Genomic DNA, 26424 nt, shown 5'->3' on the forward strand with positions numbered 1-26424 from the left:
GCATACAGAGGGACCTAGACAAATTAGAGGATTGAGCCAAAAGATATCTGATGAGATTCGACAAGTGCAGAGTCCTGCACTTAGGACGGAAGAATCCCATGCACTGCTACAGACTAGGGACTGAATGGCTGGGCAGCAGTTCTGCAGAAAAAGACCTAGGGGTTACAGTGGATGAGAAGCTGGATATGAATCGACAGTGTGCTCTTGTTGCCAAGAAGGCTAACGGCATTTTGGGCTGTATAAGTAGGGGCATTGCCAGCAGATCGAGGGACATGATCACTCCCCTCTATTTGACATTGGTGAGGTCTCATCTGGAGTACTGTGTCCAGTTTTGGGTCCCACACTACAAGAAGGATGTGGAAAAATTGGAAAGAGTCCAGCAGAGGGCAACAAAAATGATTAGGGGGCTGGAACACATGACTTATGAGGAGAGGCTGAGGGAACTGGGATTGTTTAGTCTGCAGAAGAGAAGAATGAGGGGAGATTTGATAGCTGCTTTCAACTACCTGAAAGGGGGTTCCAAAGAGGATGGATCTAGACTGTTCTCAGTGGTACCAGATGACAGAACAAGGAGTAATGGTCTCAAGTTGCAGTGGGGGAGGTTTAGGTTGGATATTAGGAAAAACTTTTTCACTAGGAGGGTGGCGAAGCACTGGAATGGGTTACCTAGGGAGGTGGTGGAATCTCCTTCCTTAGAGGTTTTTAGGTCAGGCTTGACAAAGCCCTGGCTGGTATGATTTATTTGGGGATTGGTCCTGCCTTGAGCAGGGGGTTGGACTAGATGACCTCCTGAGGTCCCTTCCAACCCTGATATTCTATTCTATGATTCTATGACTTCAGATGAAGTGTCCTATTTTCATTTAATTTCCGTCAGTAAAAGCCAACTTAAGTCAAATCAAAATAGGACAGTCATAACCTGAAATAATACCTATAGACTAAATAACTAAATGTGCGGCACTTTGAACGTATGCTAAGAAGTTGTTCCAGTTTATATGGACAAGCTCTACGAGCTGTGACTGGTAATCAGCTCTAGAACACAATCAAATGAGAATTCTTTGATTCTATGGTGAATGACAGAATTTTTTAGGAGGGAGAAAGTAGACTCATTTTTAGGATCTAGGGCTGCTCCAGGAGAGGTATACACTTCAGAGGAAGGTGCAAGAAACCTCAAACAGGAATATTGTAGAATAACCCACCCAAAAAACCCTCATCAATTTGTGCTTAACTTATACCCTAAAGCATGATGGTTTAGATCTGTCCTTTTTAAAAAAAATCTTAATTATGGATGTTCTCATTAATGGGAAATTGTGCAAATGTAATGTGTGATCCTTCTTAAAAGACTTCCTCAGCTCTTTGTCTCAATAATATCTTGTGGCAGTGGGTTCTGCTGGTTAATTATACATTGTATAGAAAACAATTTCCTCCGTCATCCTATGAGGATCAGCAAATATCCCACCAGCATGTATAAGGGTGATGTGGTTTATTTCCAATGACAATCTCAGTGCAGGATACTGAAGTGAATGTTTTAAGATTTGTCTATCAATAGTCAGTTCCATTCCCACTGCTGCATGTCCAGTACTGTATGCAATAAGCTGCTAACCATGGGGCATGCATACCACCATCAAATATATAAATCACAGCAGTGAAATAGGAGAGATTTGTACTATCTCATGCAAAATGTGAATAGTCTCTTCCCTTCTAAGGGTTTCAGGCTTTAGGGCCCAATGATTGTGACACACATTTTCTGTTAATCTGAAAGTCCCTTCCCTTCCTTTTCATTGTCCGTAATAATGAAAAGTCAAAATAACTGCAACTCAATCATATATTTTTCTTGAATAAAAGACTACAGCATATGGAAAGGGAATAATGAATTAAACAGCAGCTAAAATAAAGTCAGATGGCTGCTGTGTAATGGAGAGAAAGGAGGTCACTGAACAGAACAATGTTAAATCTGAAACTCTCCAGTACAATTATAGAAGTGGCTCTAGCGGTGATGGGAGTAGTGATTCTACTGAAACTCCACTGGAAAAGGAGCAGCAGAAAGAGTGAGGCAAAGCCAGATTTGTACAACACCGAAACCTGATTCCAGATGCTTCTTGTTAGTTATGAATATGTCTCTGTGAGAAAGTTTTCAAAAGCCTATTCTTAACCTTTCAAATTATAAGCAGAACACTCCTAGAACTGACCAGAAGTTCAAATGAATCATTGTTTCTATTGTGAGAATCAGGATGTGTTTTGTTTATTTAACCTATGAATACATTCCCCATTTAAAAAAAATCCCACTATTTCACCTTGCCCTTTTTCAACTAGTAGCCTTTTTTCTTTTGTTTTTTTGTGTGGAAAGATAGGTGAGTGTCACCAAGAAAAGGTGCTGCAGATTGCTTACAAGCTCTTGGTATGCAGAACTCTGATTTGAAATGTAAACATTTACTACTAATATTGCTAAAGGGAAGTCCATGTGAGCAAGATCACACTGTAACTTTGGTCTTCTTTATGTGAGTGCATTTAAGGAGTGCAATGTGAGGGTCAAAGTTAGGTCAATTGTTTCCAAACTGGTGACCAGTACTGCCCCTAAAAGCCATAGATACATGTCACAATGATGAAAGATGCCTATTGGCTGATAATATCCAAATAACTAATTGTGATTGATGACATAATTACTAAAAATATCACCATCTTATGCCTCTAGAATGCCCTAAATATCTGGCAGCACTCCTTTGATTTGGAGTATCTGAAGTTAAGGGAGATAACTTTGCTAGGATGAGAATTTCTTATTGAACACATCTCAGTTATTAGTGCTGATGTAGTCATAATTCTTTTCATGTCTATATCATCTTTTACCAAATGATTGAGCACCTCTTAATTAAGCCCTTAATAAGACCTACCTATCTCATTATTATCCCCATTTTACAAGAAAGTTAAGTGACTTGCTCAAGGTCAAACATCAAGTTGTTGGTAGAGCTAGGAAGACAACCTAAATATCCAGAACTCCAGTCCTCACCTCAAACTGTTAGACCTTATTCCTCCCCACCAAACAGCATTTGTGAGTATTTGCCTTCGTCCAGATTAAGATTTAAAAGAGTGTTAGCTAACACATTCTAATTAACATGTTTTAAAAGTCTAGTGTAGAAAAGGTGCATTAGCTGTAATGTGCTAAGCTGGTTGTATTTTAAAGCTTAGAAGGATGCCAGAACATTTTAAGGAAGACACTGCCTTGTCTATACTGGACTTTTAGAACATATTGGTTAGAACATGTTACACATTCTAACAATACACCCTTCAATCCTTGACTAGATAGGATCTTGGACAATTAAGCAGCTAACAGCAAGAACTGGAGTAGATCCCTCTTCTTTGTCTTCATTCATTCTAAAGATTTTATTTTTCCATTCCAGACAGTTATAAGGGCAGCATTAGATGAAACACATCAGCTTCTCCTGACCTGTAAATGACCTGGTGTTTCTAGAATGCTCCAGTTCACTCTAGTCACTTCACTAAGCAGGTTTTTGAGTTATACAATATATTTAGCTCATGAGTAATGTTTCTCTGGTTTAACCTTTTGAGTTCCTTTAATATACAGTTCCTAAGGAAAAAAATATTTATAAGGTTCCTAGATGCACAATATACTGCCTGACCTTATGTTGAGCTCATCCTAAAAGGCCCTCAGGGTAGCAACAATATGGCTTAAAACTTCTTGCTAAAAGAATTCAAAACATTTGTTTTCTACACTGAACTGCAAACTTTTGCTTAATTTTTAATAGACGTCTCTATTTGCATTTGCTTCTTTTAGGTATACTATTTTTAATTCTAATATTTTTACAGTACCACAAATGATTTGCCGGTTATTAATTATAATAATTTGTCACACATCCTGCCCTGGAATCAATTCCCTACAACTCTCTACAGACCTTTGGTAGTTCTTGGCTGCATATTCATCAGAGACTTTGTAAGTGTCTAAAGGTATCTTATCGGTAAAACAAAAGCTCTTAGTGGAAAAGAGGTCACTAGGTAAGAATGAAATCATTAAGCTGCTGATGATATGATGGGAAAATAAGGTAAGAAAGATCTAAGTCATTCTTGACTACATGAGATTTTTTCTCTTGTGTGGATGCCTAGTATATTAAAATGCAAATATCTAGGTCAGTGAACATTTATAACTACCAAACTCTAACAGAATGTTAATTATATACAATTGGTTTGTTTCCCACATCTAAATAAGACCATTTAAAAACCAAAAGGGCATTTTGGCTATAATTCCTCAGGAATAATTCCATAGCACTGTGTTTTCCAACATATCCTTTTGCAGTGAGTCAATGTTTAACTTTAACATTTGTATCATAGCTCAGAGAATATTTATTTTATAGTCATGTCTAAATTTTCTAAAGTTTTGGATCCAACATTCCAATTTAGACTAATTTCTGGGGTGTGCATATGTACATGCCTGAGTGTGTACAAAGTACAACAAGGACATTTATGATCCTAGGAATAGAAGGGCCTGCTATCCAAAGGGAACCTTTGGAGGTTCTGCAATCATTTATAGAAATTCTTTTGACAGTCACAATCATGTAGAATACAACAATTAGTAACACAGTTTTACAGCACATCATAAATTGTGTGCACTACAAAGCTGGGAGAACTATTCACAGCAAACAATTTAAGTTATTTTAGCTAAATTTCTATTTGTGAATGACCTGCAAAAAGAGCTTTTTCAGGTTTGCTTCTTTAATTTTATTTGATGAATGGTTTATCTGAATATATTTCAGCCTATCGGTTATTCATCATTATTATTACCATAACTATTGTTTAGATAAGTCACTATTAATAATTTGCCACTCAGACCATGTGATTGCTTGCTTGCTAAATTCCATGATATTATGTCTGCTGCCTGACTGGATAACTTCCAAATCCACACAACTTTTCAGGATGGTCATGTGAATACTTTTGGTTAGAGTAACCTTGCTAAGACATACATATTTAGAAATATTTGCCTGCAAATACTGAGTTACACAAATAGTCACAGCACTTCTCTTTCCAGTAACATTCTCATGAACTAAATTTGTGCTCACATGGATATTTACAAAGGTCCGAGCCCATCAGAAGACTTAAACACATACATTTTTAAGAGCAGGTTAGGCAAACACCTGTCAGGGATGGTCTAGATAATACTTAGGCTTGCCATGAGTGCTGGGGACTGGACTAGATGACTTCTTGAAGTCCCTTCCAGTCTATAACTCTAAGTTTGTGAGTAGTCCCAGCTTAAAGTTACAAACCTACATACCAAAACATTTATTCACATAGTTAGTTTTACATATATGCTTGGGACTTAAGCATGTACTTAATATATGCTATCGGGGGTTGGCTGTTTGCTCTGGGCCAGGCCAGCAGTACCGCCGAGTGGCAGTGCTCTGAGGTGTGATGCCTAATGGCGAGAGCCCAAGGGCTGAGTTCTCTGGCTGTTACAGCTTGAGGTAGTGTCGCCCACTGGTGAGAGTCTAAAGGCCGCTCCTCCAAGTGACTACAGTTCTAGGGTAGTGTCATCTACTGGCGAGAGTTCAAAGGCTGCCTTACATAATAGCAATAGCTCAGAGTAGTGTTGCCCACTGGCAAGAGGGACAGAGGGGTTAAGGGAACCCTGGGCCTGCCCTACTCCACTGGGTTCCAAACTAGGGCCCTTCCAAGCCATAGCTTTTATACAGGACTTAGGGCTTGATAGCCCTAAACGCACTCCCTACTGTTGTCTCAGTCGCTCCGGCATCGTCAGGGGCTGGACATGGGGAGTCCCTCCTGTGTTTCTCTCTGCTCCGTCTCCAGAATCTCCTCCACTGGCAACAGCGAGTTGTTTCCCTCTGTTCCCATGGTTAATGGGGTTCCAGTGGTTTGGCTATATAGCTCGAACTTGGCGGCTTGGAATCCTGGTGGCTTCCCAGCAGGAGGCTGTTATATCCAATGGCTCTCCTCCATCAGCCCAAACTGAGTTGAACTGCCGCCTTTTGAAAACTCCTGCCACTAGAAGCATGCCCAGCAGAGATGAGGGGGCGTGGCTTCTTGCATCCAGAGAAGCCCCTTAACTCTTGCCTTGCTGTGTGGGGTTGATACACTACATCACACAACCTCCCGCTCAGGCTAGGATCTAGTGGTGGTCCATCCTCCTTTTCTTCTCCCTCCCACCCATGAGAAGAAATCGGCATTCACATGTGCCTTCCCTGGGCAGTGAAGTACTTGAAAGTCATAAGGCTGTAGAGAGAGGTACCATCGCATAATCCAGGCATTGGTATCCTTCATTGAATCAAGCCAGCAAAAGGGGGTGCGGGCCAAGACAACCTGAAAGGAGTTCCCCAGTAGGTAGTATTCAAGGCCTCGACTTTATCGCCAGTGCCTCCTTTTCAATTGTGGAATATATGGTTTCTCAAGGGAACAGCTTCTGGCTCAAGTACAGTATCGGATGTTCCTTACCATCCACCTCCTGGCACAACACAGCCCCGAGGCCTGCCTAAGAAGCATCCATCTGGAGGACGAACTGTTTTGTAAAACTGGGCTGGCAGAGAACGGATCCCTAGCTCAGCTGGTCCTTCAAGGCCTGGAAGGCTCTTTCACAATCTTCTGACCATTGCACCCTCGGTGGCCTTGTGCCTTTTATGAGATCATGGGCAGGGGGCATCTTTTGTGGTGTAATTGGGTACGAAGCAATCCAATCCAAGAAACTGTTTTTTGGTTGAGGGAGCTGGGAAATCCTCAGTGATTGGACCTTGTCCACGAGGGGGCATAACTGTCACCATCCAACAGTGTACCCCAGATAGGTCACCTCTCTTTGCCCCAAGTGGCATTTAGCCAGAATAGCAGTTAATCCTGCTTTCTTGAGGGTTCAAAATACTGCAGTGAGATGGTGCAGGTGGTCCTTCCGGTTTGTGCTGTAAACACATATATTTGGCTGTGTACTGGCCGTGTGGTCATAATGGCTCTTTCCTCAGTCATTGGAAGGTGTCAGTGGCTCCATGCAGGCCAAACGGCATGGTCACAAACTGATAGAGGTTGTAGAGTGAAGAAAAAGCTGTCTTCTCCCTGGATATCCTTGTCAGGGTAATTTCCCAATATCCTTTCATTGGGTCTGGGGTGGATATATATTCAGCATTCCCCAGCCTTTCTAGTTGCTCATCTATCCAGGGCATGGGGTTGGTGAGAGATGGTATTCATTTTTCTAAAGTTGTTGTAGAAACTCATCAAGCTGTCCATCTTAGGTACTAGGGTGATGGGGTTCTCCACACACTCTGGGATTCTTCAGCAATCCTAGGTCTAGCATCAGCTCGAGTTCTTCATGGACTACCTTCCACATTTTCTTTGGCAAGGGTGCCCACACCTTTTGTCCTGGCATGGTGGCTATGTGGTGGTGGGTCAGGCTTGTCTTCCCTGGGCATGTTGAGAATACCACAGGGAAGGCCTGGGACAGCTGGCTCACTTGTGCCTATTGATCTGGGCTGAGTTTTGGCCCTACTGATATGAGAATTGGATCTGGTGGGGCCACCACTTTAGGTCCCAGTTCTGGTTCTGGGGAGTACAGAGCTATCAACAAAACCTTCTGGGCTTTCCAGGCATTCAGGAGGTTGATGTGGTAAATCTGCATCTTTTTCTGATACCCTGGCAGGTGGATCTCATAGGCCACGGGCCTTACTCTCTGGACCACCTCAAAAAATCCTTGCAACCGGGTTAGGAGCTTTGACTCTGAAGACAGGAGTAACAGTAGTACTCAGTTCCCTGGATCAAATGTTCATAGTTGGGCTCCCTGATTGCACAGGCATTCTTGGGTCTATTGGGTGCTCAGCAAGTTCTCCTTGGCAAATCCCCCTAGTGTGTTGAGTCACTCCCAAAGTTGTAGTATATATGGCACTGAGCCTTGCTCCCCCTCAGTCTCCCAGAGGAGATCCAGAATCCCCCAGGGCTGTCGCATGTAAAGGAACTCAAAAGGGGAAAATCCCATTGAGGTTTGGGGAACCTAATGTATGTCAAATAACAATGCTGGTAGCAGTCTGTCCCAGTGTCATGGGTTGACACTGATGAATATCTTTAGCATCAACTTCAGGGTGCTGTTGAATTGTTCCTCCAGACTGTTGGTCTGTGGATGGTAGACGGATGTTTTGAGGGCCCGGATTGTCAGTAACACAAATCTCTTTCATCAACCTAGACAAGAAGTTGGACCCCATGTCCATCAGGATCTCTCTTGAGATTCCAACCCTGGTGAAGACCTTCATGAAATCTCTCACTATGGTGGGTGCCTTTGTCGTGTGTAATGGGATGGCCTCAGGGTACTGGGTGCCATAGTCTACATTTCTAAGTATGTACAAGAACCAGATGCACTCCTCTCCAAGGGCCCCACCAAGTCCATTCCGATCTGTTCAAACAGTACCTCCACCACAGGAAGTGGGATCAGAAGTGCCTTTGGTATCCTTTGGGGAGCTGTAAGCCTGTAGGGTATGAGGCACAGAAATGGTGGACTTACTTATGATTGCGTGGGCAGAAAAACCTGAGGGCTACCCGTTGCAGCGTCTTCTCTCTCCTTAAATGTCCAGCCCACGGTACCAAGTAGTTCAGGCATAATAGTCCCCGTCTGAACTTTTTGGGAACTGCTGCTGCAACATTTCCTGAGTTTGGGAATGTCTCTAATCACTCGGTATAGCCAGTCATTCTGGATCTTGAAGTGGGGGCCCTGTGGTGTCCATTGGTCTCCAGTCCCCTCCTCCTCCAGGATAGCTACTTGTTCTCAAATGCAACCTATGGTCTGGTCTTTCTGTGGCTCCGTATGAAGTCACCATTGTCTGTCAACCATTTGTGGCCCATCTTGTCTGGGGTCTCCACAGGTTTTGACACTGGGGTCTCTGCCTGGCCTGAAGGACTCTTGTCCAGGTTCTTTATATCCTCTCAGCCCATGAACCCTGTCACTTTCAGAACTGGGATTTTTTTTGTGGGGTGGCTGTTGCTCCATCACTGTAGGATCTCTCTGAACCATTTCCAGTCCTACCCCAGGATTATAGGGCTAGCTAGGGTAGTTGTTGGCCGACTCAGCACATTTCCTCATTGCCCTCTACTTCGAGCCAGACCTTGATTACTGGGTAGGACCATACATAAAACATAAGAACATAAGAACGGCCATACTGGGTCAGACCAAAGGTCCATTGAGCCCAGTATCCTCTCTTCTGACAGTGGCCAGTGCCAGATACCCCAGAGGGAATGAACAGAACAGCTAATCATCAAGTGATCCATCCCCTGTCACCCATCTCCAGCTTCTGGCAAACAGAGGCTAGGGACACCATCCCTGCCCAGCCTGGCTCATAGCCACTGATGGACCTATCCTCCATGAATGTATCTAGTTCTTTTTTGAACCCTGTTATAATCTTGGCTTTCACAACATCCTCTGGCAAAGAGTTCCACAGGTTGACTGTGTGTTGTGTGAAGAAATACTTCCTTTTGTTTGTTTTAAACCTGCTGTCTATTAATTTCATTTGGTTATGCCTAGTTCTCATATTATGAGAAGTAGTAAATAACACTTCCTTATTTACTTTCTCCACACCAGCCATGATTTTATAGACCTCAATCATATCCCCCCTTAGTCATCTCTTATCCAAGCTGAAAAGTCCCAGTTTTATTAATCTCTCCTCATACCGAAGCCATTCCATACCCCTAATAATTTTTGTTGCCCTTTTCTGAACCTTTTCCAATTCCAATATAACTTTTTTGAGATGGGGAGACCAGATCTGCACACAGTATTCAAGATGTGGGTGTATCATGGATTTATATAGAGACAATATGCTATTTTGTGTCTTATTATTTATCCCTTTCTTAATGATTCCCAATGTTCTGTTCACTTTTTTGACTGCCGCTGCACATTGAGTGGATGTTTTCAGAGAACTATCCATAATGAGTACAAAATCTCTTTCTTGAGAGGTAACAGTTAATTTAGACCTCATCATTTTACGTGTATAGTTGGGATTATGTATTCCAATGTGCACTACTTTGCATTTATCAACATTGAATTTCATCTGCCATTTTGTTGCCCAGTCACCCAGTTTTGATAGATCCTTTTGTAGCTCTTTGTAGGCTGCCTGGGACTTAACTATTTTGACTAGTTTGAGTTTTGTATCATCTGCAATTTTTCCCACCTCACTGTTTATCCCTTTTTTCAGATTATTTATGAATATGTTGAATAGACTGGGCCCAGTACAGATCCCTGGGGGACACCACTATTTACCTCTCCCTATTCTGAAAACTGATTATTTAATCCTACTCTTTATTTCCTATGTTTTAACCAGTTACCAATCCATGAGAGGACCTTCCTTCTTATCCCATGACACTTACTTTGCTTAAGAGCCTTTGGTGAGGGACCTTGTCAAAGGCTTTCTGAAAATCTATGTACACTATATCCACTGGATTCCCCTTGTTCACATTCTTGTTGACCCCCTCAAAGAATTCTAGAAGATTGGTGAGGTATGATTTCCCTTTACAAAAACCATGTTGACTCTTCCCCAACAAATTATGTTCATCTATGTGTCTGACAATTTTGTTCTTTACTATAGTTTCAATCAGTTTGCCTGGTACTGAAGTCAAGTTTACCGGCCTGTAATTGCCGGGATCACCTCTGGAGCCCCTTTTAAAAATTGGCGTCATGTTAGCTATCCTCCAGTCACTTGGTACAGAAGCTGATTTAAATGATAGGTTACAGACGACAGTTAGTAGTTCTGCAATTTCACATTTAAGTTCCTTCAGAACTCTTCGGTGAATACCATCTGGTCCTTGTGACTTATTACTGTTTAGTTTATCAATTTGTTCCAAAACCTCTTTTAATGACACCTCAATCTGGGACAGTTCCTCAGATTTGTCACCTAAAATGAATGGCTCAGGTTTGGGAATCTCCCTCACATCCTCAGCTGTGAAGATCGTCCCCATGGATGCACTGGAGGTAGATGGGGGTCTCTGCCATGTCAGGGGACTCTATCAGACTGGTCCAGATAATCATCTGGCTGCACATGGAATCCACCAAGCCCATTACCTGGGTGCTGTTGACCCACACTGGGAGCAGGAACTTGGCCAAGCCTCTCTTCTGAGCTCAGAGGCCTGAAATCCATGCCTGGCCATAGCTACAGTCCATAAAGGGGCACTTTTGCCTGAAATGCCCCTCCTGGCCACACTCAAGCATTAGCTTTTTGGGGCTCCTGTTGGTGTGCTCATTGCTGGGACAGTGGGATGCCCGGGAGGTGTGTCTCCTTCCCCTCAGAGTTCTTGGTCCCTCCTCTGTAGTGTATAGGTACTCCAGTTCTTTCCCTGTGCTGGGATTACCTCCTGCAGGATGGGTCTGCTCCATGATCCCCATCCTTCACTTCTACACTGGCATCCATTGGGATTCTGGGCCTTACTTTTGGGGTCTCTGAGTTTAGGTGTCTGAATAAGTGTGACTGTTTCTGACAAGGTTGATGACTGGTGGCATTTCACCCACTTCCTTCCTCTGGCTGGGAAAATTTGGGTGAATTGTTCTAGCAGCCCAACTGTCTTGGCTACTTGCATCCCCATCAGCTTCTCGTGGTTGAGCTAATGTCAGCAGTAGTCCCAAAGATGGTGGGCTACCACCCGAGGTTAGGCTCCAGTTGCGAACTTCTCTTAAGGAAACCTCTCTTGGAACATCTTGGGGTTGATGCCTGTGTGGTCTAGAATGGCCGCCTTCACTTTTGTGTAGTCCTGTGTGATCCAGACTGTGATATGCTGCTTGTGCTAGGCTGGTTAAGTACAGGGTTACCAAGGTAGTCCAATGCTCTGGTGGCCAGTGTGCTTGTCTGAAGATGACTAAGAAGGCCTCTGGGTCATCCCCAGGCCTCATTTTTGTATGGGTATGGGTAACCCGACAGGGAGGTTGTCTCCTATCAGCCCTGGAATGGTGGTGTTAGATGTCCCGTGCAGATGTAGGAGCGCTGCCCTCTGATGGACCAGTTGTTCTTGCTGCATCTGGTATTTGGCTGCCAGTTTGCAAATAATCTGTTGCTGCTGTTCTTGTTGCTGGGTAAGCTGTTTTTGCTGCTGTGCAACAATTTGTTGTAGAAACTGTGTCTGCTGCTGTTGCTGTTGGGCCACATGCTGCTGCTGACTCTCCAATATCCACTTCAGCAACTTCTCTGTATATATGGTTTCCTCATCGTTCTGTCCCTGGGTATAGAACCTAGAACAGTGGTGGGCGGCCCGCAGGCCACACGTGGCCCGTCAGGTTAATCCACTGGCGGGCCGCGAGACAGTTTGTTTACATTGACCGTCCGCAGGCACAGCCGCCCGCAGCTCCCAGTGGCCGCGGTTCGCCATTCACCGCCAATGGGAGCTGTGGGAAGTGATGCAGGCTGGTTGCCGCTGACCTAGAATAATCAGGGGCTAACTTGTTGAGGACTGTAGGCACTAACACAACACAAATACTAATATTTGTCAAAGTTTTTGTCACACATCCCTGCCTCTCTTGTTTGATTAATTGTCTCTGTGCTAAGAAGCTTTGCTCATGATGTGGGGCAGGATTAGGGAAGTGCTTTACTTCTCCAGAAAAGTCCAGCAAACATTTACGTTCCCTACTAGAGCCCTGCACAGGACTATTTTTAATCCCACTCCCATTCCGCCCCGCAATACTCACTTCCACTCTGACCCGCTCCTGCATTGTTGAAATTTTATCCCTCTCCCACTATTATGGCATACCATGCCTCCCTTACTTCTGTGCTGCTGCTGGCGGCAGCGCTGCCTTCAGAGCTGGGTGGCTGGAGAGCGGCAGCTGCTGGCCGAGGCGTTCATGTTGTTTGCAGCATGGGAGGATGACTTTTTAATCCTGCTCCCGTCCCGTCCTGCAATACCCACTCCCACTCTCACCCGCTCCCACATTGTTTGTTGAATTTATATCCCGCTGCCATAATAGCAGGAGCAGGACAAAAATTCAACAAAGAATGTGGGAGCGAGTGGGAGTGGGTATTGCAGGGTGGGACAGGAGTGGGATTAAAAAAATAGTTCTACGCAGGACTCTGGTAGGCAGCACAAATATGTTTGCTTGACTTTTCTGGAGAAGTAAAGCACTTCCCCGACCTTTCCCCACATCATGAGCAAAGCCTCTTAGCATGGGGCAATTAATCAAACAAGACAGGCAGAGATGTACGACCATAACCTTGACAAATATTAGTATTTCTGTTGTGCTAGTGCCTACAGTCCTCAACAAGTCAGAACCCGATTATTATGGCTTTATGCAAACATAAATAATATTCCAAGCCCCAAAGATTGTAGAAACTAAAAAGAAAGATGTAACAAGAGCACAAGACAAGGAGGTAAAGGACATGTGTGGGCAGGAAGGGAGTGAAGGATAACATAAGAACAAATAGGATAGCCGTGTGTGCAATTCTTTGCCAACCATAAGCAATGATCTCAACTTGTCACCTACTTAAATGTTATCTGATGGTAGTTTTGTGCATACAGCAGAAGCAGGGGTATGCCCCCCCCCCAATAATTGGTAGGAGCTGACAGAGCATCTCTGGCCCCCTGGCCCCCAGCAGGGACAGCATGATTGCTCCTCTGGTCCCAAGGACCCTGGTGGGGAGAGCACAAGAGTGCCTCTGGTCCCCAGGGTCTGGCAGGGAGAGTGAGCTCCTTCTGTCCCAGGGCCCCAGCAGGGAGAGTGAGCTCCTTTGGTCCCTGGGCCCTGGCAGGGAGAGAGAGCTCCTTTGGTCCCGGGGCCCCGGTAGGGGTACAGAAGGTGCCCCTCCAAAAGTGGTGGAATTTAAATTCCTGTACGTGCCCCTGAGTAGAAGCAAGTTCTGAGGAGGGAACTGAGGGAGGATAAGGTGGTGGCTATATGGACAAAGCAAACAGCACTGCGAACATGCACAAATACTATTTCTTTGTGAGAATGTGATGAGAAAATTTAATATAAAATATGGTAAACTGACAAACCTTATTTTCATTGCTTTACAGCGCTCTCTCTCTCTCTCTCTCTGTCAGAAATAAGTTCAGGTGTTTTAAAATCTGGGTCCATGTCCATGGCTAATATAATACTTGTTTTGTGTGGAAAAGAAGAAACAAATGTTTAAAATGTCCTAAAATTTTTAGGTTGGATTAGCTTCTGTTGTCTCTCCCTCAACTGCTCTCATGCTCCTGAAAAAACCCAAATGTATGCCCTTCACCTATCCACTAGTTGTAGGAAGTATCTAATTTGTAATGAAAGAGCTGCCGGGGCTCAAACTATTATTATATTTTAAAATTTAAACTTGTTATGACCAGGGCTGGATTAACGCAGGGGCTATAGGGGATGCAGCCCAGGGCCCTGGTTAAGGGGGGGTCCTGGCACAGCAGGACTCAGGCAGGCTTCCTGCCTGCTGTGGCCCCATGCTGCTCCTGGAATCGGCTGGTTGGCTGCTGGCACGTTGCTGTGGACCCTGGTAGTGGTGGGGACACGGCTCCGCGTGCTGCTCCTGCCCCTGGCACCGGCCAATGGGAGCTGCGGGGGTGGTGATTGTGGGCACGGGCAGCACACAGAGACACGCTGTCCCACTCCCCCTGGAGGCGTGCAGAGACGTGCCAGCAGCCAGCCGCTTCCAGGAGTGGCGTGGAGCTATGGCAGGCAGGCAGGCAGACTGCCTGAGCCCTGCTGTGCCAGCAGGTTAATAGCCTCAATGCCATAATTGTGATTGTGACGTTATTGACATGAATTGTGACCATATAGATCATTGTTGCAACCAGGGTCCTATGTTTGTACCAGGTCTTGTACAGAAGAGGCCAAGTGGGGTTTCTATGGGAAGGTTGTAGTTTGCTGGTTATGATTATGCTGTCTGTATGTGTGTATTATTTTTGTATTCGAAGTTATGAATATTGGCTATGTACTTGTTTGATTCTAAGTAGCCTCAATGAAGCATTTGGTCAGCTTCTTGAGAAAGGACTATTTTCAGTAAGTGCCCAATCAAGAAACACTTAACTGAAAATGGACTTTGGGAGATGCCAATCCACATCTGAGCTTTCCTGGGAATGTTCAAACTAACATGTAAACAATGGTGTCAGCCTGCAGAAAGCTGAATCATTCATAGACATGCAACTTGCCCAGGTGACTACAAACTCCATCTTGTTGAGGGGATTTTACACAGGAGAACAAAGGGGTTTCTACCCACAAGAGAAAAACTATATAAGGCCCTGGAAACCCCTCCATTTTGTCTTCAGCTGGCTCAAAAGATAGTCTCTCCATCCCAAAGAGATGGTTGAAATAAACTGAAACAAAGGACAGTAACTACAGGGGCTGTGAGTGATTGCTGGACCCAGACTAGGAAAGGGTCTAGTCTGTAAAAGAAGCTTATTGGAACATCTCTGAAGGTGAGATTTACCTACATTTAGTTTCCTACTATATTAGGCTTAAACTTGCGTGTTTTTGTTTTATTTTGCTTGGTAATTTACTTTGTTCTGTCTGTTATTACTTGGAACCACTTAAATCCTACTTTTTATATTTAATAAAATCACTTTTTGCTTAATAATTAACCCAAAGCAAGTAATTAATTCCTGGGGGAGCAAACAGCTGTGCATATCTCTCTATCAATGTTATAGAGGGCGAACAATTTATGAGTTTTTACCCTGTATAAGCTTTATAGAGAGTAAAATGGATTTATTTGGGGTTTGGACCCCATTGGGAACTGGGTATCTGGGTGCTGGAGACAGGAGCACTTCTTAAGCTGTTTTCAGTTTAGCCTGCAGCTTTTGGGGGACGTGGTTCAGACCTGGGTCTGTGTTTGTAGCAGGCTAGTGTGTCTGGCACAACCAGGTAGGGCACTGAAGTCCCAAGCTGCCATGGAAAACGGGCTCAGAGGTAGTCTCAACACATCAGGTGGCAGTCCCAAGGGGGTTTCTGTGACCCAACCCGTCACAGTGATCATTTTGTTTTAAATTAGGAAAAAGACTTGTATACAGGGACCCCACAAAATCTAATAGCCCCGGGCTCACAGGAGAGTTAATCTGGCCCTGGTTATGACTTTTAATGTGATGGTTTGAATGTGAAAGTTTGACATTCAATCATAACAAGTTAATTTGAAAGAGTAACCCACGGTTAGATGTTTACAGCTACATATTCTACATCATATACAAAGTAGTAGCTTGTGGAGAAAAATAAATTAAAAGAAACCGCATAAATAAATAAATAAATAGATAAATAAATAGCTGAATATATTCTCTAGCTACAGGCTTGTCCACCTTTGCTCTGGCTTTCTCCCCAGTGTTACTACACAATATTATTCTCGCACCTCCCTCATTCGCTGCCCTCCTGTAACACCCCTCCCCCCAGCACACACACACATTCTCAAAACCATTCTTTGTTCAGTTGAAATAGCAATAACTGCAGGGGCCAGGGATGTTGGGGGTGGGTGAAACACACGGCCGGAGCTGGGGGTCAGCGCCCAAAGCCCCATAGCCAGAACTGGGGGCTGGAGCCCAGGTCTGAGCCCAAAGCCCCAGAGCTAGGGGGCCAGAGCCTGAAGCTGTAAGCTGGGAGATGGAGACCAAAACATTGTGGCCAGAGCCTGGGGTTGAATAGTAACCTAGCTACGAAAATGGAAAGGAGACTTAAATATCCAATGTTAAATGTATGCTGTTTATTGTAATGGCTTGCCGTTATGTCTGTTTCTGGAACGCAAAAGCAAGTGCATACTAAAACACCCTGAAGGCATTTATATAAAACCATCCGCTTGCTGTTCATCACATTGAGCAGCAAGTAGAAAGATGAGATTCCTCGGTGAACACAGAACAAAAGGCAGAAATATAATCTAATCTTTTCTTCCTAAGCAGACACACCTCTTGCACCTTTTCTATGTGCTGGAATTAACTAGTTCCTGGTCAGGTGACTAAGAGTTAAAGGTCTTTAAATACCCACTCTAAGTGGCTGAGGAAAAAGACACAGCAATATGGGGCGTTCTGTTCACCAGTTCAAGGCGCTGTTCTGGAAGAATTGGCTCTGCCGGCTGAGACAACCGGTAAGTTTTTGCAAATGCTTAACATAGGGATTTTTTTTCTCCTCTGCATTTCTGTGGAAGTGACTGTGTCTGTTATTTCAACTCTTCCCTTTGCCTCTGAGAATAATAAGGATCAGCTGGCTGTAAATGGTTCATGTTGTCCCTCTGAGCTCCTGATTATTTAAAATAGGAGTAGAGCAGAACCTTGCATTTTAACACTGAAATAGCTGAACAATCAACACTTTCCAGTGTGCAAATTCTAAAGGAAAGTGCTTAAATGCTTTTCAGGAGACACATTGGATCATTGGGCAGTACTGATGCTTGTGACACTCCTGGGGATGAAAATTACTTGTCCTTCAGTTTCAAAGTGCACATTGACAATGAGAGAACACTGTTGTAACTGAGATCAGAATGTAGCCTACAAAGGATTTAAAACAAGATGTGGGGCAGTAGAGTGCAAATATTAGCTAGAAATATTTTTTCTCCTTTTCCTCTCAATAAGCTCTGATTTATCTGATTAAACTAAAATAAGCAGAGAAAGCTGGCTGTTACCCTGAAAAGATACAGAAAATCAAAATAGTGCTCAGTTGAAGAGAGGAAATGTTTTTCTTTGCCCCACCATGACTGATGTGCGATTGTGGTAAAAGAAGGACTCTTCCGGTGATGTTAGAATTTTGTATTAAAAAATAGTGTCACTATAGTTGATGGTTTGTCATTGTTTCCCTTGTCAGTGGTGATTTGGAGATTCACAATGATGCATGTTGGCTGTTTTAAATAGGATCAGACTGATAAATCAACATACTGGTTTTCATCTCAGAAAATGTTAATGTAAATATGATCAGCAATCTTTGATTTAGAAAGAGACAGTCCCTCCATCCCCTTAAAAATCTTGGGATTTCAACTGATTTTTTTTTATGTGAAGGAACTTTCAACTTTATTGATAATTTCTTCCTCGACTTGCTCTCTTCCCCAAATTTTGTGACTCTGTTCTGGGTCTCCCTACTTTAACCACTGCCTCCTTTGGTAGCTTTTTATCCTACCAACTTCCACTTCTTGTTGGTATACTGCCCTCTGCTCATTCCCATCCTCTCACTTTTTCTATAGGGGATTTCATCCACCTCAATTATTTCAGCTAATATTTCTATGCAGATAACTCTTAAAACTATCTCTATATCGCTGGTTTCTTCACTTTTGCTCTTCAGATGCTATCTGGTAATCCGTTAGCAGTCCTCAATGGCCCAAATTCATTTTGGGTATAACTCCACTGAAGTTACTACAATTATACCAGGGCTAGATTTGTCAGATAGGTCCAAAATAGAATGTCTCAATTTTCTTTCCAAGCCCTCTTCTCTCACTAAGGGGATTTATCACTCATGATTTCTCATCTCCCAACATCACTACCACATCAGATATTTAAATACCATGGCTATGAGCACAATATAAAAACATATGCAATTGGGTGTCATCTTCAACTTCTCTCTGTTCTTTTCCCTCACGTCCAGAATCTCCTAAATCTTGTAGTGTCTTCCTCCATAGTATTATTCATATCCATCCTTTCTACTGAGCTGCTTGTCTTTGTCTTCATCATCTTTCCATACGTGCTGTGACATGATTTTTTTTTTTGATGCAACATGATCATGTCCCCATGCCATATCTTGATGATATAAAAATCACAGTGTGAAACAAACTCTCAAAAAGAGCAACCCTTGCATGCAGTTCATTCATCACTTCCAAATCCAGGTGTAGTGTTTGGTTGTGTACCATGCAAGTCTTTCACATATTTAAATACACACAATAAGGTTTACCCAAGCACAGAGGGCAAAGTAGATATTTTACTTAGATACCTCAGAAGAGTGTTGTAAGGTTCAGTTTAATTAATGTATGTAAATATTCTTTTCCACATATATCCTTATATCGCACTCATTACTATAGTATCTGAGATCCTCAAATGGAAAACATTAGGAAAGTGTAAAGAAGAAATTAGCATTCAACTAATACCGACTGTTAGAATAATTGTTTTTGAGAATTGTCCATAGTTTCATGTTACTTTTAAGTCTTCTAGTGCCAGTAGAGTTCCTGGGTTGGTAGAGGGCAGTTGTAAAAATAATACAAATATATTGTATGACTACCAGCTTCCATGCCATACTGTGAAATAATCAGACATTCAGACAAAATATGAACAATCTAATTTCATTGAGAGTTCAGTATAAATTAGTCACTAAAATACTAGTCCTGTGCATTCTACTAGGGGGGTCTATCATATTTCCTGTGCAAAAAACAATTGGTTTGGGGATATTTAATCTCTTTAGATCCCTCTTACTATGGCTTATAGTCAAAGAGAGGCCTATTAAATTTCTGCCCATGTTTTTCATGCTATTGCATTTGCTTGTTATTTATCTTGGGTTCAAAGGACTTAGTGCAGGGGCTCTCCATACACATGTGTGAGTATGTGAATTCTCTCTCTGGGAGATAGGAGAGACAGTTCCAATGCAGTCGCTATTACAGCTCATAGGCTTCAGTAGAATCTGGACCCTTGGAGCTCTCCCCATACATGGTTTTAGGCCAGTGGATTGATAAAGTCATGTATCCAGTAGCCCCATGACCTCCCATCCCCTCAGTCAAATCCAGTGCTTAAAGTGCGACAGATCGAAAGGAGTCACAGACCCACAAATAAAATTTCTACCACTTCAGCGGGGTCACTGAGGGGGGCACATCACAGCCCTGCCTGGGGAAAACCCTTTCTGATCTGGAGCTTTCCCCACTTCCCAACTTCAGAGCAGAGCAACCACTCAGGGCTGCTGCAGGAGGCAGGCAGAACTCTTCACCCCCATACCTGCTCAGGAGCCGAAGCTGTTCTCACAGGAGCAGAAGCGGGAGGAGGGAGCAGAATGAGCCCAGCAGCTCAGGGCAGCTCTGCTCCTTCCTTCCCTTCCCGAAACACCTGGCCTGGAAAGAGGGAGGTGGACCCTTCTGCAGCGGGAACCCCGGAGCTGCAGAAAGAATTACCATGGATCACTGCTCTGCACTGTGTATGGGGCAGGGTTGTGCAGTCCTCCTGCTGTCCTCTCTGCATTCTCTGTCCCATACACTAAGGGTACCACTACACAATAATCCCTACTGCAGCACAGCTTCAGCCCTGCACTTATGCCACTGTAGTGCTATAGTGTGGACACTTGCTACAGGAATGTAAGGAATTTTTCCATCGATGTAGTAAATCGACTCCCCTTGAGAGCAGTAGCTAGGCCCATGGAAGAATTCTTCCATCGACCTAGCGGTGTCTACATAGGGACTTAGGTCTGTATAATTTTAGGGGCTTGGCTTAGGTCAGTGTGATTTCTTCTAGCCGCTGAGCAACATTCACCTAAGAGGACCTAAATTTTAGGTGTAGATCAGGCCTGAGACTGTGGCAATTTCTGTATGTGTACGGCATGCCACACCCACAAGTAGGGGCAGAATTTGGTCCAAAATATGTACATCACTGAATCCCATTGAGCCCAGATGTCAATGAATTTATGAAAGGTGCCAATATCAGGGAAGAGACCCCCATTTTCCAAGTCATAAGCTGTGTTTGCTGAAGAGTCTTGTAATAGAATAAAGTTCAAAAATGAGTTTGTGCAGTGCCATATTTTAGCCTGGATGTCACCAAAATACATAAGCTGGCTCTCCAATAGGAAACTTTAAAAATTATGAAAACCTAAAGACAGCAAAAAGAACAAGAGTACTTGTGGCACCTTAGAGACTAACAATGCTCTAATAAATTTGTTAGTCTCTAAGGTGCCACAAGTACTCCTGTTCTTTTTGCGGATACAGACTAACACGGCTGCTACTCTAAAGACAGCAAGTCTCACCAAAACACATCAGCTTAAACTTTTGCTTTGGAAAGGAGTTGCAAGTGATGCCAGCTTGTTCAGGAACCCCGGGTGGAAATCCTGGGGCCTACTGAAGTCAATGTCAGTGTCCCAGCCTCTGTTTATACGAGGCTGGGAATGGGTGACAGGGGATGGATCACTTGATGATTACCTGCTCTGTTCATTCCCTCTGGAGCACCTGGCATTGGCCACTGTCGGAAGACAGGATACTGGGCTAGATGGACCATTGGTCTGACCCGTATGGCTGTTCTTATGTTCAATGGGAGTTTTGCTATTCATGTCGGGATGTCTCCCTCCTCCCCGCAAAAACTCAGCTCTTTATATATTTTACTAATTTCAGTAGTACCCATCACTATGACAGAGAGGGCTTTAACTGCAAAGAATAAGAAATATTTGTAAAATATTATTGCCAATATAAAAGACTAAGAAGAAGCCAAAATCAGTTAATTAAATGAAATAAATGAGCTGTCTTGGCCCCCATTGACTTCAATGGGCTGTGACAAAGTTCCTCCTCTATCTTGGTGGGTCTTGCGCTTATTGGTGGATTTTCTTGCCTCAGAGATTCACCATGTGGGTTGGGGAACAGCCCAGAGACCTTCCCCTCTGGAAGAACCCACAGTCCAGGTCAATTGGGAGGTTTAGGGGGAACCCGGGCCCGCCCTCTACTCCAGGTTCCAGCCCAGGGCCCTGTGGACTGCAGCTGTCTATAGTGCCTCCTGTAACAGCTGCATGACAGCTACAACTCCCTGGGCTACTTCCCCATGGCCTCCTCCAACCACCTTCCTTGGTCTCACCACAGGACCTTCTTCCTGGTGTCTGATAACGCTTGTGCTCCTCAGTCCTCCAGCAGCACACCCTCTCAGCTCCTTGCACCTCTTGCTCCCAGCTCCTCACACTCGCACTACAAACTGAAGTGAGCTCCTTTTTAAAGCCCAGGTGCCCTGATTAGCCTGCCTTAATTGATTCTAGAAGCTTCTTCTTAATTGACTCCAGGTGTCCTAATTAGCCTGCCTGCCTTAACTGGTTCTAGCAGGTTTCTGATTACTCTAGTGCCGCCCCTGCTCTGGTCACTCAGGGAACAGAAAACTACTTATCCAGTGACCAGTATATTTGCCCTCTACCAGACTCCTGTACCCCACTGGTTTGGGTCTGTCACAGGGCTTTGGATCAGGCCATATATCACGCCCCAAAGGAATTGAGAGCAGGGTTTTGATGGGCTACCAGGAAGAATGAATTCCAGAGGTTAAGAGCCTTCAACTGAGAAAGCCCTGCCACTTCTTGGCTATCCTAAATATGGGTTACTGTGGCATTTAATACAGCAAATTTTCAATATGTGGTATAGTCTAATAAAACCGGAGATGATTGAAGGAAGGGAGTGCCAGTATTTTGCACCTTTCTATATCTATCTGGGTAAACTAATGTTAAACTTTGGTGTTAAAAGCTTCCCTAAGTGTGGCATTTAAGAATAAACAGCATTCTGAATTGCTGGGAAATGTGGTTCTCCCTTGTCTTTGTCAGTGGACAATTTAACTTAATATAATTCATGGCTTTCTATTGTTGCAAAAGAATAGAATTGATCTATATAATTTCCTTAAAACCATGACTATAAAGGACAAGGGAAGCTCACAGTATTCATGATATGCTATACCTCAGTTTTAGTAATAGAATATTGTGATTTTTTTAAGGTCACTTATCTTCTCCCCCAGTGGGTTTCAATCACATTTGTTCCTTCCCTTCAAAGTGGCCTTTATGATGATAATAAGCTCTTATTTCTATCCCATTGTGCCCTCTAACTTAAACACATATTTCTCACCAAGTCATTTAATCCCCTGTGGTCTCCACTTGAAATTTCTTCCTTGTGTGTGGAATCCTGGCCCCATTGAAGTCAATGGCAAAATTCCAGTTGACTTCTATGGGCCAGGATTTCACCCCATATAATGAAATCTACACACAGGACCAGATCCTTGGGACTGGCCCTTATGGGCTTAATGCAGCTTGGGTATGAGTGGGCATGAAGATTAGTTTCAATCACTTTCACACCTCCCAAATCCAGTAGCTGCTGGGGGCTAGGTTGGTCCTTGGGCATAATTTAGAGTCTCAGGACTGCTCCAAGTTGTAATGGTAACCACCATGCATCCTGTGGTGGGGGCTGAAAGATAGAGTTCCCTGGAATTGGCTACAGCAGCTCCATACTATCTAGGTATTCCTTTATACCTGTTTTTTTGCCAGGTGTATGTCACTGGAACAATACAAAGCATGCCGAACTAGGCTGAGACTCTGGTGCACAGGGCTCAATGCCATGAGTTCACATTTGGTGCAGTTGACTTTGTAGCTACCAAGCCCAACAGGCTTTTTAATTATTTATGTACATATGTAGCACAAATAGTGACAAGACAAGAAGACGAAGAGAATCACTGCACCTAGGAACTTATTCTCTAAAGATGGATCAGGGTGAGCCAGAGGATAGGGAAACTGAACTAGGAGTTAGGGACTTGAATTCTTTTCCTGGCTCTCCTGCAGACTCAAGGTGTGATCTTGGTGAGGTTACTTAATCCTAGCTGCGCCCTGGTTTTCCCACCTATAAAATGGGGCTAATAATAATGAATACCCCCTTTGTGAACTTCTTTGAGATGTATGGCTAAAACCATGATGTAAATGCCAAGTGTTATTTTTAATTATTGTAATTATGAATTACATGGATGGCCCAACAAGAAGAGATAACAGAAGAGTATATTTTGGGAGTCCATAATGAACAGTGATTTTCAATATAATAGAGCCTAGAACCCCATCCAACCTTGGAGCCCCATCATGCTAGGTGCGGTGGATACATATAGTAAGAGATAGTCCCTGCCTCAAAGACTTTACAATCTAAATGGACAAAAAGTGGGTGGGAGATAGGGAGTAGCATTATCCCATTTTACAGATGAGGAACTGTGACACAGAAAGTAACTTGCCCAAAGTCATATAGGAATTCTATGGCAGAGACGCCGCAGCTCCTGTGGCATGGTTCCCGGCCATTGGGAAGTGCAAAGCTGGCACTTGGGGTGGGGGCAGTGTGCAGAGCCCCCTGGCTGCCCCTACGCGTAGGAGCTGAAGGAGGGACATGCCGCTGCTCCTGCGGGAGTCGCATGGAGCCATGGCCTGGCAGGCTGATCGGACTTTTAACGGCCCTGTTCAGCAGTGCTGACCAAGGACGCCAGTGTCCCTTTTCGACAGGGTGTTCCAGTTGAAAACCAGACACCTGGCAACCCTAGCCTATGCCTGTAATTACAACACTAATGTTCTTTCCACATCATCCAATATGACAGTTGTTTAGGGTCCAGTTCTGTTAACCTTACTCATGTTGAATAGTATCCTAATCTACCCCATCCTTTTCATATTGATTTAAGAGAGTGAGACATCACCACTCACGTGTGTAGAAAGCGTACAGAAAAGAGGAGTGAGTGTGACTAAAGCAAATCCATTTTCACATTTGAGCAAATGCTCACATACTTATACTCTATTCAAAAGTCTCCTTTGTCTAACGTTAAAATTGAACAGACATCTTTTAACCTAGGGAAACTACAATACGTCAGGATGGTGTGCATTTCCTTGTACAAAGATTTCAAAGGCCTTGGTCAATATTTGTCCTTTGCTGTTTAATCACCAACTCAACCCTTGTTCTCTGTTGTTTTGACTTTATAGAGGCTCCTATTTCTCCCCCTATTCTGAGGTGTAGAAGGGCACATATAAAAATAAAATGGCTAGAAAAGCCCCAAAAGCAGTGCAACAAGGGAGTTTAGCTATAACAGCAACAAACAGGGTACGATCCTCTGTGAAGAAGGACTGTGGATTCTAGCTGATCTGTCAAGATCAGCAGGTATTGTGATCTTAAGTCTGGTCTACACTAGAAAATTAGGTCGATTTAACTATGTCAGTCATGTGTGTTAAAAATCCATGCCCCTGAGCAGCATAGTTTAGTCAACCTAAGTCCTTGTGTAGACAGTGCTACGCTGACAGAAGAATTCTTCCTTTGACCTAGCTACCACCTCTCGGGTAGATGGATTACCTATTCCAATCAGAGAATCCCTCCCGTTGGCATAGGTAGTGTCTACATTGAAGCACTACAGCAGCACAGCTGTGGTTCTGTAGTGTTTTAAGTGTAGACAAATCCTGAGTCTGCCAGTTCCACAGGTGGTTGAAAGATGGATGGGTGGGTAATAGAGAGGGATGGATAAACCCTCTGCTTAGACAGAATGATCAGGTAAAAACACTGAAAGCCTAAACACACAAACAGTTCTAAGACTCCCCATATATGTGAGAAGCTCACAGAAGGGACAATCTGGCGCATTGCATTTGATTTACTCATACAAATGGAGCTTGTTCAATTGGAGGAATTTCACTTCTTTTAACTTCCATCAGGGCATTACTTCTGTGGGTCATGTCCAGGACATCTCTTTCCCACATACAAGATAGCTTGTTGGCCAGTCAAGTGGCCTTTAAAAACAATCACTTTTCATAATCACTGTATCATGAACATCCAAGCTCATTGGTTGGCTAACAATAGCACGAACAAATGACACAAAGTTAAAAACAAATCTTATCCAATACTGGGTTAATTCTGGTTGATATTTATTTCCAGAAAGTTTTTTTGTCATGAGGCATTCCACTAGCAAATACATCATGCTGCCCCTGATATTCCAGTTTGTATCAGATGTAATCATCTGTCTCTTACGTCACTATGCCAAAGCCAATTATGCCCTGTTTATAATTTTGTACTATGTAATTTTATTGCATACAAATAGCTATATTAAAAAAAATTAAGGTTGCAAAGTCAAGCACTCAGAAGTTAGGAAATTCCAGAATTAAGATTGCATGTGCATTATGACTCAGTCTTTCATTACATGTTTTTGTACTATTTTATCCACACGAGCCTTGACTTACTCAGTGCACAGGATGCCCAGCCAGTCCCAGACTCCCCTCCAGTCTCAGTTTTCCCTCTCCCAGTTGGCTTCCAGTCCCCCCTCCACCTTATTTTCCTCCCTACCTCCCAGTCCTCCTGTGCAGACAGTCTCAGTCTCTCCCACATCCCCATTCTGGCTGCAAGTTCCAGTTTCTCTTCTCCATCCTACCAGTCTCCAATCACAGCCTCCACATACCCCCAGGCTCCTTGCCCCAATCTACATCCTTTGCCACCTGCACTAGGTTCAGTAGTTCTCCATTCTGCATTTGAGTCAGGAGGCTTTCTTCTCCGTGCTGCCTGGGCTCCAGCATGGGCACCATGGAGAGCACAGGCAGCATACTCTCCCTCCTCTCAATTCCGGTGCCCAGCCCCACTGTGGCTTCTAGCAGCTGGACAACCATTGCAGGGAAAGTTCTGCTCAACCCTTATGCCCCTTGGCTGAAACATGCCCAGTGCAGATGGAATCTTCAGAGGAGCATTTAGCTGCCAAACTCCAACAAATCTGGATGGAGCATTTGAGAACTGAGATTTTTGAAAGTCTTATAACTTAGCCAAATTTAGGTGGATTTTCACAGGGGTGGCAAAAGGCACATTCCTGATACAAAGACCATCCCCCTGCCAAATTTCAGGTTCCCGCTCCAAA

The 26424-nt window shown here is 43.7% G+C and overlaps 1 protein-coding gene across 1 annotated transcript in view; it reads left to right on the forward strand.

The window, feature by feature from the left end:
- Nucleotides 1–16916: 16916 nt before the first annotated feature.
- Nucleotides 16917–26424, forward strand: part of LOC113407020 (ATP-binding cassette sub-family A member 13-like) — a 289939-nt gene continuing 280431 nt past the window's right edge. Inside the window, exon 1 of the mRNA XM_026654099.1 lies at nucleotides 16917–16991. Within this exon, the coding sequence (XP_026509884.1) occupies nucleotides 16923–16991 (69 nt within the window). The 5' untranslated portion in view covers nucleotides 16917–16922. The remainder of the gene's footprint in view (nucleotides 16992–26424) is intronic.

This window comes from Terrapene carolina, unplaced genomic scaffold, assembly GCF_002925995.2.
Source record: "Terrapene carolina triunguis isolate 2854851 unplaced genomic scaffold, T_m_triunguis-2.0 Scaffold180, whole genome shotgun sequence".
NCBI lineage: Eukaryota > Metazoa > Chordata > Testudines > Emydidae > Terrapene > Terrapene triunguis.